We start from the raw sequence: 12,804 nt of genomic DNA on the forward strand, positions 1-12,804 counted from the left end.
AAGGAAAGTGATTAGATAAGATTGTGAAAATATATCTCTTTCCATATCTTAGCCAATTGATAAGATCTTCTCTTTAATCAAATATATCTTTTCCAACTGCTCTACATCTTGTAAATTATTCCACAAGACTTCCCAAATTCGGGGATTCAATGAACCTAGATGAACAAAACGTACCCAGCAAGCTCTTTTCATCTCCGTCAGTTTCTCAAGTTCCTCTATAGGAACTTCCGTTTGTGCTCCATATTGGCTCCTTTATTTAGTTAATCTTTTATCTTCTAAAACCACTCAATAACCTATAAAAACACATAAAAGAGAAATAAGCCACAAACTATCAAAAACCTAAATAAAGACACTAAAATACTAAAGGAACTAACCTAAAATCTAAGGAACATATATACTTCCTCCGTTCTTTTATTATTGCACCATTTGCCTTTTTAGGAAGTTTCACAAATATTGCACCATTTCCTCTTTAGGAAAAAAATTATTTGTGTTCACGCTACAAATACCCAATATACCCTTACTTTTTCACATTTACTTTTTAGTTTATCAATATGTCACATGAGCAATTTTGTATTTTTACCTTTCTCTCTCTTACTTTTTTTCCACTACCAAAATATTTGTGCCCAACCCCTATGGTGCAATAATAAAAAAACGGAGAAAGTATATAATAGTGTCGGAAATAACACTCATCATCTACCCGTCCACCGTTGCTCTCTCTAAACTTTTCCCAAAAATTTGTAAAATGTATTGATAGTAGCTAGCTTGACTGCTTGAGTTAACATTCGTTATTTGCCATCAAACGGCCATCGAGTAAACCGTAGCTATCACTTTCAACTTTTCCTTTAACTTTATGAAAAGTGGTTGTCCAACAATCAATTACCCCCGTTTTAAAATATTTGCTTCATTTCTCTATGCGCGGAGTTTTAAGAGAAATTGGACAAAGTAATAAAATATGAAGATAGTGGGGTTATTGGAGGATAAATTGGAGGAGAGAGAATCTAAAGGTAATAGTATACTTCGTATAATTTTATTGGGTTTCACTAGTTGAGAGAAATGAATTAAATATTGTAAAAGCTTTCCAAATAAGGAAATATAACAAGTATTTAAAAACGACCGCAAATAGAAAGTGAAACACGTATTTAAATACGAACGAGTATATTCATAAGATAAGGAACGGTAAAGATTTAAAAATATGCCACCAAGATTCATACTTTATACTCTGTATAATTGATTTCGTGATTTGTACTTCCTCTATTTTTTTAATAGTTGCAACACTTCTCTTTTCACGTTTGTCAATGCATGTTTTGAATTGTTAATATCTTTGATTACCAATATGTAAAAATATAAATTTTAGATATTAAAATTATAAAAATCAAGACGAATCTAACAAGATCCCACATGACTATATTTTTATTTATGTTTAGATTAGCAAAGCTAGTTACAGTGAAACACATGAATAGTGTAAAAGTCAAACTGTTGCAACTATAAAAAAAACGGAGGAAATAATAATTTTACTGTTATTAAGTTGCATCATTCATTCATTCATTCCATTCTACTCTGTAGTTACACAATTGACAATTTATTTTTTTGTGATTTATACGGAGTAAGTGACAAAACATACAGTCATGTAAATACCAGATACCTATCAGACTCCTCCCATGTCCTAACAATTTTTTTTTTGGAAAAATACCCTTTAATAATTCCAACTATTGTCGATTTACTTCTAATAATCCCAACTAAGGTTTATTTTTTAATAATCCTAACTATTAGGTGAGTTTTCCTCCAACAGACCCTAACACCGGTTACTTGTTGAAAGGGTAAACTTTTTTTTTTTTTTTTTCTGTTTTCAAATGCCACATGCCAACACATGATTGGCCTAATATTTAAAAATAAATAACAAAAATAAAAAAAACTAAAATAAAACAGATTTCTATCCCAGCAACCCCACCATGAAATCTCAGCCACCACAACCAACTAACTGAAAGCCAGCGACCACCTCCTTAACCCTCCGAAAATGGCCGGATCAAATCTGGGTTTCAATTTATGGTGGTGGTTGCTGTGCAAAATTGCTGTGAATCGAGGCAAAAATTGGTGCGAATTTGGGTTTCAACCTGCTAGTGTTGTTGTGTTTGGAGGTGGATGCTGCGGGGCGGTGAATGGTGGATAAGGAGGTGATTGGTGGTGCTTAATGGCAGTGTCGATGTATAGGGCGAAAATTTGCAGCGAGGTGATTGGTTTGTTGCTCTTAATTTTTCCCAATTTTCCATCTTTGTGCTGCAATTGATGTGCAGTGAGCTGAGGTGAGAGATTAAGGGGTTGTGGTGGCTGAGGGGAGTGATAAGGATGCAAAGGGCGGTGGTGGCAGGACGGTTTTGGGGCTGCTGCAATTGAGGGGTGCGATTCGTCGCTGCTTTGGTCGCGCCATTGCGGTGGTTGCTGCTGCTTCAGTGGTGGCTACCGCTGCTTAGGCTGCGCCATTGCGGTGGGTGGAGGTTGTTTTCCGAGGAAGGATAGGGTGGTTTGGGGGGGGAGTGGGACGGCTAGGGTGGTTTTTGGGGTTGGGAGGGGACGACTGGCCGTTTTCGGGGGTTAGGGGAAACGGCCGGCCGTTTTCCGACGAGCTGGGGGTTGGCCGTGGCGTTTCACGGTGGCGGGAGGGGAGGGCATGGTGGCTGTTATGGTTTTAAGTTTTTTTTTTTAATTATAGACCAATCACGTGCTGACACGTGTATTGGTAACCTATTACAAGTCATTGACTAGCTTTGCACACTACTACCTCAAGTGTGCAACTACCTTCGAATCGTTGTACTACCCATTGCTTTACTAACTTGGTGGGTGGACAACTACCATTTTCGGAACTTGATTAATCTTCCCGAAAATCTTCTGGTCCTAATTTTATACACAAACATGGTCTGTAGGCCAGGCCACCCCCTCCCTTGGAAGTTGTTAGCTTCAAAGGAGCGCCAAGCACTACCTTCCGAGATGGCTTAGCCAGAAAAGTCATGAATAACGTGACCTCCGAAAGGCATTCCTTGGGGTATGAACTGATGCTGCAGCTGCTGCTGAGTAGTCTCTGAACCATGCCGCAGACCTAGAGTAAGTGATACTGCACCTATTCCTCCTAGTTCAATCCCCCGCCTTTGGTAAGGCAAAAACCCGATGAATGAACTATCAATGCTTGTAGGAACTTGGCGACTTTCCAGCCTTGAGCACTTTTGATTTTGAAAAAGCTGTTCTGTGTTAATTGGCTCACCTGTTGATCTTTCAAGGGAGCTTGATGGTCCTAAGCATTCCAGCTGCTTATCACATACAGGATTTAAAGGCAACGGTTTGCAGCCTGATTGATTAGCTGCTGTTGCCTGTCTATTTTTCTCAATGATTGACATTACACTGTTGTTTGAATTGGGCTCAGAACGTGACGAACCTTTGGTTTCAAGCATGTGTATTTCTTCCACCATAGGCTTCCACAGCCGTACTCGAGCATTAATGAACCAATTTGATACCTGCACCCATTTATTGCATGATTAAACATTAATTAATGTAAGCCACACAACAAGGAAATCATAAGCTTTCTACTTTGATTAGAGAAATCGAGTTTCTCAACAACTATATATAGACTATATTACTTCTCCAAGAAATCTATTCGAGTCTTTTCTACAAGCCTATAAAATAGTGATTTTCTCACTAAGTCTACAATCTTCAGGTGCAAAATGTACAAATCAGAGCGACAATTGTATCATGCAATGAAACTCAAAACTATATAAACTTCAAAGAACCTCCCTCTATCCCATTTTCACAAATTTACGGTTAGAATATAGATGGGGTATGAGGCATTACAGGATCTTTAGCGTGGAAAAAATTATGGGAGAGTACCAAGAGTAATTGCAAATTTACTTCACCAAGTCAAAATATAGACAAATCAAATAACACTTGTAAGAGAAATAAGTCGAAACTAGATAATAAAGAGCTAAACTTTGAAATCAGGTTGATCAATATTTCAAAGATTAGATTACAATCACATGGGAGTTTAGATATACGAGTAAAATGTAAATCTATCGCTTGGGCCTCTTAAGAATTTCTCCAAGTAGCAAGAGTTTGCTTTAGCTTTCATTTGGGTACTGAACATATATCCAAAAAGGTATAACATACATGTGCAATGGAAGAGACGGGTTGGGATAAAAGTTTAGACTATACATCACATATGCAGTGTAATTCTTAACTATTGGTGATTTGACAATATATAGTATTAGAGTGTTCCGAGAAGAGATGCAGTTTCATTAGTGCAAAAAACTTCCACATCTCACCTTAAAGTGGTTCTTCATGTAAGGCACTGTAAATTAAGGATATGTCTCGATGAATTGTTGTGTAAAATTACATTATCTTATCCTCGTGCTGATATACCTACACCTTGTAAGAAACCAGCCATAGGGGCTTCATTTTATGGGATGGTCAAGTTTCCATGGGAATAAAAGAATTAAGAGTAGAACAAAAACATGAGGGAGTCATAAATTTACCTTAAGATATTTAGACTCTACAATTCACATCATTTTGGACCAAAGACATACATATATATCAAATGCGAGTAATATAGAAGTATATTGCTAAACACAGTTCAACTAATAAACACTAACTTTAGGATACCTCACCTGGTTTCGAGTCAAGCCAGTTTGGGTAGCTAGCATTTGTTTGTCATTGTCGGTTGGATACCTGCAAACATGCATGTTGAGGCCCCTTGAGTTCAAATACTTCACAAATGATACTTGTCAAGATGACAAAAGATGAGGCATAAACTCACGGGTGAAGAAAATGGTCAAAGAGCCATGCTCTAAGAATAGAAACTGCACGCTCCGGAAGGCCTCTCTGTGGTCTCCATACATGGCTTTGGTGACCCACGTGACCCGTTCCACCAATGGCACCAGATCTGACCTTTGCAAAATTCTGATCATACCTTAAACTGCTACTACTGTCACCCCTGAGAAAGCTGGTAGGAGAAGTTAGGTCCTCACCCAAAGCTCTCTTTATGTGCTTGAGTTGGTCTGCAATTGCATTCTTGAGACACCTGAAATGCCTCGAGATAGTCTTAATTGAACGTGAAATGTAGGGTGTCGCATTGCTGAGCCCTGGTACCGAATCAAATGCTGAGATCACCATCTGCATTTGTTGATGATATTGCTTGTGTCGTTTGCAAACCTTTAAACATTGCATGAACAAAATGTTAACCAAATATGTAAAATCCCAAAAGACTGTAAAAACTTGAGCATTAGCCAAAAGAACATTCATAATAGACGTTTACATTTTTGTTCAAGTCTTATCGGTAGATTATTGGAAGATAAGACAATGATAGCTCTAACTTAAACTTCACATGTTTGAGACGACAAGTTGTTATCATGCCACAAACAACTTTGTACATCTTATCACCAAAAAAAAACTTAAGCATGACTAATAGGATTGACACCAAAGGGGCAAGAGTATCATATTATTGTTAAAAAGCCCCAAAATACAGCATAAACTTACCGCTCATGCTACATAGGTAAGCTAAAAACTTCTAGTGTGATTTATACCCTTAAATTCTGCATCTCAACCAGATTATGTAAATTAGAAAGATATCTAAATCCAACAGAAATTCGAACTACGTAGAGATTGATGGTTCAGTAACTTTTCAATGGTCCACCAAACCCCACAACAATAATTAAGTCGATGATTATTAATTTTTGAATCTCCAGAACTCTTTAAATTAAAGGCTAAAGCATGCAAAAGAAACACATTTATATAAACACTTTTCACTAAAATGATGGGGCCTTTAAGCAAAACTATTGCTAAAATAGGGAAGTAAGCAACAGCTACAAATTTGGATGTGTTACATATGTAATAAACAAGTTTAAAAGGAGACTTTCTTATTAGAATTGATCGTCATATATTGTTAAACCAATAAGACAGCACAAAAGAAAGTCCAACCTCATTCAAATCCCTACAACTTTGCAAATTCAACAAAACATTGAGAAATTATGAGCTAATAAAATTACTAAAACATTCGAGCATATATACATATAGATATGCCAATCAATACTCAGACTCCGACTTAAAGACCATACAACTGGTCAAGTAATCAAGTTACAGAATCTTTAGAAGAGGCACACAAGTCAAAAATAATAGTTTGAGTATGAAAAGTCCAGTCAAATACTTTTTGTAAAAGTAACTACAAGACAACTAAACAAAAGGTTCAACAAAATAATACATCGCCATCAAATCCTTGACAAAACATTTTGCTAACCAACAACCAATTTACAAAAAACAGTCTAGATGAGTATGTAAACAACCAAATGACGTAGGGTTGGAATGCCCTCAGGGCCAGGAAACAAAGCCCTCTCAATGCACGCATTTAATTTATTGCTTATGCTTAATTAATTGACGTAGTAGCTCGAATACTATTATATTGGACTGTTTGTAAAAACCTTGCATATTACACAAAAAGTTTAGTTTACTTCTAGACATAAAAAAAATTAGAACATTGATCCAAAACAAGTAACTCTTAAAAAAGTTATTGGTTAAGCAAGCCATAACGGAGCATAATAGATTATCATCAGAAGCTAATGGTACAGCAAAAATCATCCTTGCTTCCATGTAGATGGAATTATTGGTTTTACATGACTTTGTTTAACACTTCGCATAAACCTAGTTTCACAGGCTTCATATTGCTTGTCGAAGGGTGTTTTCGAAGTTTGATTTCGTAAGATAATAGGCTGGCTTGTTGGCTAATTAATAATGAATTGAACATCAAATGTTCAATATCCGACACCATAACTGCCCATGATACTTTTTTCCTTACACGATGCCAACGTACAAATACCTTCATAATCCGTAGTCTTCATGGAATATAATGTGTAAGGATAAGAATAAGAAGAAAAAAGTTAAAGCTACGAAATGACCAACAGCAACTGTAAAACCCATCAAGCCTAAACCCTTTTACAGCTTCTTCACTATATTGCATGCATTAAGAAAATCCATTTGAGAATGCATGAGCAAATAATTAACTAATTAGCTAAATAACTCAAATAATAAAACTCAACTACATCCCACATCTTTGCCCTCTTATGTTTGTTGTCCTTTCAACCTTCACTGCCAACAAAAACCTAAAAGAACGCAATAAAAGCCCCAAATTTTGCAGTGTTTAGGACCTATTCTCATTAACTGAACTGAACTTATTAGAGCAGAACTAAACTTATTAGCGGTGAACTGAATTGAAAATAATCTAATGAGAACAGGGTCTTAGTCATATTTCAATGTCAATCGAGCCTTAACAAACCATGCATAATTTTAGAAGAAGTTCATCCTCGAGTTTCAAGCAGACCACAAAATAATATCAAATGTCTCTTTATTCTATTGATTTTATCCTAGAGCTGACATACAGCCAAATTACCATTATTCCACAAAAACCTTGACGGGTTGAAGGGAAAATTTTATGCTGTCTCCGTAATTACAATAAGTTCTAGGACTACACGTACCTAGTCAAATGTATGCAAATATAAGTTTTTGAAGCACTTGGCCAAAACAGAAGAGGTCGACCACATAGCTTAATTTTGAATTCACTTTATAAAATTCCAAATATTGCAAAACAGATCGACACATATCCTAAGCAAGCAAGGCTGCTTGATGCACGAATTGAGGACCTCGAAGTCATTAACCATTATGGTAGGTTTTCTTTCAGCCATATCTGAACATATATTCTCAAATCATCACAAATTCGTAATACTATTTACTTTGAACACAAAAATCACTGTACATGTTAGGCAATCACAAGGTTGAACACAATTTTCTCCCTCTCCCCTATTTCATCAAACAAAAAAAGAGCATAAGGAAAAAAAAATAAAAAAATAAAAAAATAAAAATAAAAAATAAATAAAAAATATTGTATTGAAAATTCAATTCAGCAACAATAGAAAGCTTTTTCAAGATAGTGTTAACAAGTTTTTTAGTAGTGCTGAATATATTCCAATGAATATTGAAGGGGCAGAAATTCTCCTTTCAAATATTCTTATTGGATTATACACTTCAAATGTTGAATACGTACTCAAATGATATAATTTTAAGACAAAAGTAACAAATGGAGGCCTAAGACAAGCAACTAAAGCATTCATGATTTAGCTTCGATAGGCAAATATAACAAGTTTCAACTTCCTTCAGCCAAAACAAAAAGGAATTGTTTGAATTATTATAAGAAGTGTAGCTTGTAAGTTATAATCATAATCTATTTAGGAACCCGATTCTATCATATTATAATATTTGCAAGGAACCAGTTGCAAATTGTAAATCATACCTAAATGCAGTTTGGGCAGATTAATCCTTTAAACCATTGCATAAACCGAATAAAACTTTTCAATCCGCTACCAAACTGAGAAAGATACATTCCATGATAACCATATCTGATGCAATTTAATAATTGTGCCAATTTGATAGTAGCGATTTAATAAGAAAACACCACCACAATATTCCTATACTTAACAACATCTGCAGGTTAGATACTAGAAAAACATAAAATGTCATTTATAAGTATGTGGCTGATTCTTTATCCTTAATATGACAAGATAATTCCACTTACGAAACATTCGAAGGAAAGCATTACTGTATACTCATGACCAAACCACAAAAGGCAAAAGTAGTACAACAGGAATTGATGAGAAAATTTGGAAGCAAACCTCCAAAAATATAAAAAGTTCTAGCACATATTTTGCGTATTTTCGTTGTATATATCATTTTCCCCTACTATACTTTATTCAACAACAGACATGATGTATGTCACCTTTAGATTCCAAACATAAGCAGAAACAAAATTAATTATGTCGCGGTCATGCTTTAATTTTACATTTGATCAAGCAAAATTTAACGATAATGCAATGGATTTACAAAACTATTACACCCTAGCTAGCATATCTAAAAGCACAAATGGGTGCGAGGGATCTTAATTAGAATGAAATGTTCAAATCATGTAAACACAGAAATCATAAGAAAAAGACTATTATCCTGCATGGACAATTTGGAGCTGAGACCGAACCAAGATTATTTGGACAAGGAAAACTTTCCTTTTTCTACATAATTATGTAGAAGAACAAGAAGTTAAAATCATTAACAAACAAATTTTAGCTTCTTTAAAAGCAAGAACAATTAACTTATTTAATAGCTTATGAAGCTCGAAACATTCAAGTTTTGGCTAATATGCAATTATTATACTCCAACCTCAAGGCAGTGAAAGCATAGCATACATATTTTGAAGCATAAAAGTTGTTTTGAATGATCAAAATTATGTATAGATAGGCATAAAACATGTTATAAGTTGGGGGCAAATCATGATAAAACTCGCTGAAGGGATACATCTTCCATGCAATGTTCATGAAAAAATTGTTTTCTAATTAAACATGACAAAACAAAAAAAAAAAATAAAATAAAATAAATAAATAAATCTATAGCCAACCATCACTACTAATTTTACAAGTGGGAGCCGGGATAGACATCAGTTTGAAACAAAGACAAAATCGGTAGGGAAGAAACATATAGAGGTAGTTGAATTATCAAAACCAGTATTTAATAGATTTATCCAACTCTCATTGATTCGTTTTAACTATTGAAAATTTTGTTTTTATTTACAATTACATTTTTTTTGGTGGTACTGTAGGCTTGCAGCCCTTCAAGATGCTAAACAAAGATTGATTTGTACTGACCAAGTAACCAAAATTTAATCGATCAATATTTCATAACCAAATAAAATCATCCCATCAAATACCAAAAACTTTAGTCTCATTTCATAAATATAGTCCGGACAATAAATACATATATATTTGAGGCCAACGGTATTTCACGGACTTAACAAAACATGTTGTAAGTTAATTAAAAAAGAAAATTTTCAAAATTTATTAATGGTAAGACTTGTAATAACTTTCATATAATCTGTATTGTGTACCATATGTTACGACAAACATTAATAGTCAAAGCTGACAAAGTTTAACCAAAATACTCGGTAAAATGTACACTATTACTTTATGACGAAACAAGTTGGAAGAACATTGGTAAACTTGATAATTAATTCATAAGAGTAACAAGTCCAACAATTGAAATTAAATTGTGTACGATTTATTAAATAACACATACACACATTTTACATGCATGGAGATAATCATATATTCTTGAATTATACTTAAAAAAAAAAAGAACAATAAAACAATTAGAAGATAAACAAAATTATAAAGGCAAGGAAAAAGGAAACAAACCTCTTCTTGCATGTGAAGAAGTTTAGCTTTCCTTTCATGGCAATCCGGCCTGTAAGACTCACAAGAGGAACTCTTGCAACTCAATTGATTGGATCCATCCATTTTCGAGGCCACGACAGTAGAACAATCACCCACATTACGACTCCTCGAAATCGTTAAACTCTGATCATTCTCCACTTCTTCACCCCCTTTCCATAAACCAGCAGCACTGAAGAACTCATCCAACATCAGTTGAGCCGGCTTCAAGAACTTAGAGCTCTTTAATATAGCTGCATACCCGGTAAATGGCCCGAGTGGACCGACATTTCGATGCACCTGAATCGAGCTTCCGGCTAAATCCTGAACCTGATTGGTATTATTATTAGCATTACCACATTCTAACTTGGCAGTACCGCTGCTCATAGACTGCTTAACAACAGACAATATGCTACCGGACTCGAACGGCTTTAACTCCGGGGGATCACCACCAAGATGACGATACTCACATAATTGATTCGACGACAATGATAAAGACAGCCCTTGGCCGTGAGGATGAGATCCAACCTCAGTAGACTGATTAACGAAATTCGAAGGAAGTAAAGGGAGTTCATTATTATTATTATTATTATTATTATTATTATTATTATTATTATTATTATTATTATTATTATTCCCCCAACTTTGATGAACATTACAATTACCCTGATGATAATCATGATGAATTTCATGAGGATGATTTTGAGTTTGAACCATAAACTGCGGTACAGCAGGCGAAACATGCCTCTGTACCCAATTATCATCACACCTCGGCGGCGGCAATTGCTGAGGGTCACACGAATCGGAACTCGAAGGGGTTACGAATCGAGTTGGGTGGATGTTAGGGAACGAGTTCGAGGCCGAAGCAAAACTCAACATCTCCGGTGACGGCAGAAGCATCATCATCGAAGAAGTAGTAGTGTTACCATTGCTATTATGAAGGTGATCAAAACTATTCATATGTTGAAGTTCGTCGAGATGTTGAACTCTAAGCTTATCTCGCCGCCGTTGTTGCGCCACGTGTAACTCCGGCATGAAATTGTTGCTCATTTCCATATCAGTCAAATACAGTAACTTATCTTCTCAAATGTTTGATTTCAAACCTTCACAAAAAATGTAACAATAATGATGAGAATAAAAATCAAGAATATTTTTTAAAAAAAGAAAAAAAAAATAGTGGAAATGTAATAGAGAGAGAAAAAACCATAAGAAAGAAAATATCATATCATCAAGAGCTATATCATCCACATAGTACAGCCTTGCTGTCGGCAAGCTAATACTCCTAAAACCACAAAAATAAAATCATACCCATTTTATTTTATTTTTTAATTTCTTTTAAATAATTAAGAAAAAAATAAAACTAAAAGGCTTCAACAAAGGTAATAGTGTAAACAAAAAAGAGTCAATATTTCTGAAAGCATACTAATTAACCCATCATCATCATGTCAAAAACCCTAAATTTTTTTCAAGCTCTATTTTTTATTTTATTTATTTTTTTTAACTAAAAAAATAAATAAAAAGTAGATCTAGTTCTAAGTTCTAACGTAATAAAGCTCAACAAATCAAGATAACAACAGTAGCTAGAAGAAAGAAAACTTGATGATAATAACAATAATAATCCTAAAAGCAAGACACTCACAATAACTTAATATTACAAAAGAGATAATTACAAAAGAAATAAAACTTGATGATAATAATAAATTAGTATGAGATGATCTCACCAAAGCCGAAAAGGAAGAGAAGGGAAAAGGATAACGTACCATGGATTAATAAGAAAAAAAAAAAAAAAAAAAAAAAAAAAGTGCAACAGTAAAAGAAATGATATAACTGTGTATAATCTGAGTTAAGCTTGTAACAGTGTCAATGGAGAAAGAAAAGAAAAATACTAAATAAATTTTATTTTTTTTTAGTTTGTTTGAGAAAATCGAAAATGGAGATGTCACCCACACGTTTCCTAAAACAGGAGAAATAAAAGAGAGAGAAGTGTGAGTTAGGCAGAGGAGAGAGAAAGAGTGAAAGTGAGAGACAGCACGGAAATGTTCTTACGCTAACTTTGCGTTTTAAAGTTGATGAGGCCGACACCCTTTCATTTTTGTTTTCTCTTTTTTTCACCCTTTTTTTTTTTTTTTTTTTTTTTTTTGGTTCTTCTATTTACCGAATTCTTATTACAACTTTTTTCCAACGCTTGTACTTTCTCCCGCTATGATGTTGTGTGGGTGGATCCATTATGAATACTTGCAAATGTTTTGAGTAACAAATTAAATGTTCAAATTGTATTACTCCCTCGTCTATTTCAAAATAATTATCGTGCTAATATGGGCATAAATGCATAATGACATTTTTTTTTCATAAATAGAAAAAAAAAAGATGTTAAAGGTAATACTCTTTTCATTGTCATTTGATTACGTTTTATTATAGAGTCATCTCATTTTAGTTGACATGCTTTTATGTTTTTATATTTTTATTTGCAAATGAATTAGGATTTGTTCACATTTACTAAATTGAGCTGAATTGAACTGAACTGATTGGA

At 34.3% G+C, this 12,804-nt stretch overlaps 1 protein-coding gene across 2 annotated transcripts; it reads right to left on the minus strand.

Moving 5' to 3' along the window:
* Positions 1–1,802: 1,802 nt before the first annotated feature.
* On the minus strand, positions 1,803–12,288 carry LOC145589450 (BEL1-like homeodomain protein 3). 2 transcript variants are annotated; one of them, XM_081646022.1, is made up of 5 exons: positions 12,035–12,288; positions 10,260–11,377; positions 4,796–5,190; positions 4,647–4,707; positions 1,803–3,503 (listed from the first exon to the last, which is right to left on the minus strand). In XM_081646022.1, exons 2-5 carry the CDS (start codon positions 11,328–11,330, stop codon positions 2,988–2,990), a joined length of 2,043 nt encoding a protein of 680 aa, XP_081502148.1. In that variant the 5' UTR covers positions 11,331–11,377; positions 12,035–12,288; the 3' UTR covers positions 1,803–2,987. The 2 variants fall into 2 exon arrangements, with proteins under 2 accessions (XP_081502148.1, XP_081502149.1); XM_081646023.1 differs by lacking the exon at positions 12,035–12,288 and adding an exon at positions 11,479–11,539.
* Positions 12,289–12,804: the final 516 nt, after the last annotated feature.

This window comes from Chenopodium album, chromosome 17 (assembly GCF_948465745.1).
Source record: "Chenopodium album chromosome 17, dcCheAlbu1.1, whole genome shotgun sequence".
Lineage (NCBI taxonomy): Eukaryota > Viridiplantae > Streptophyta > Magnoliopsida > Caryophyllales > Amaranthaceae > Chenopodium > Chenopodium album.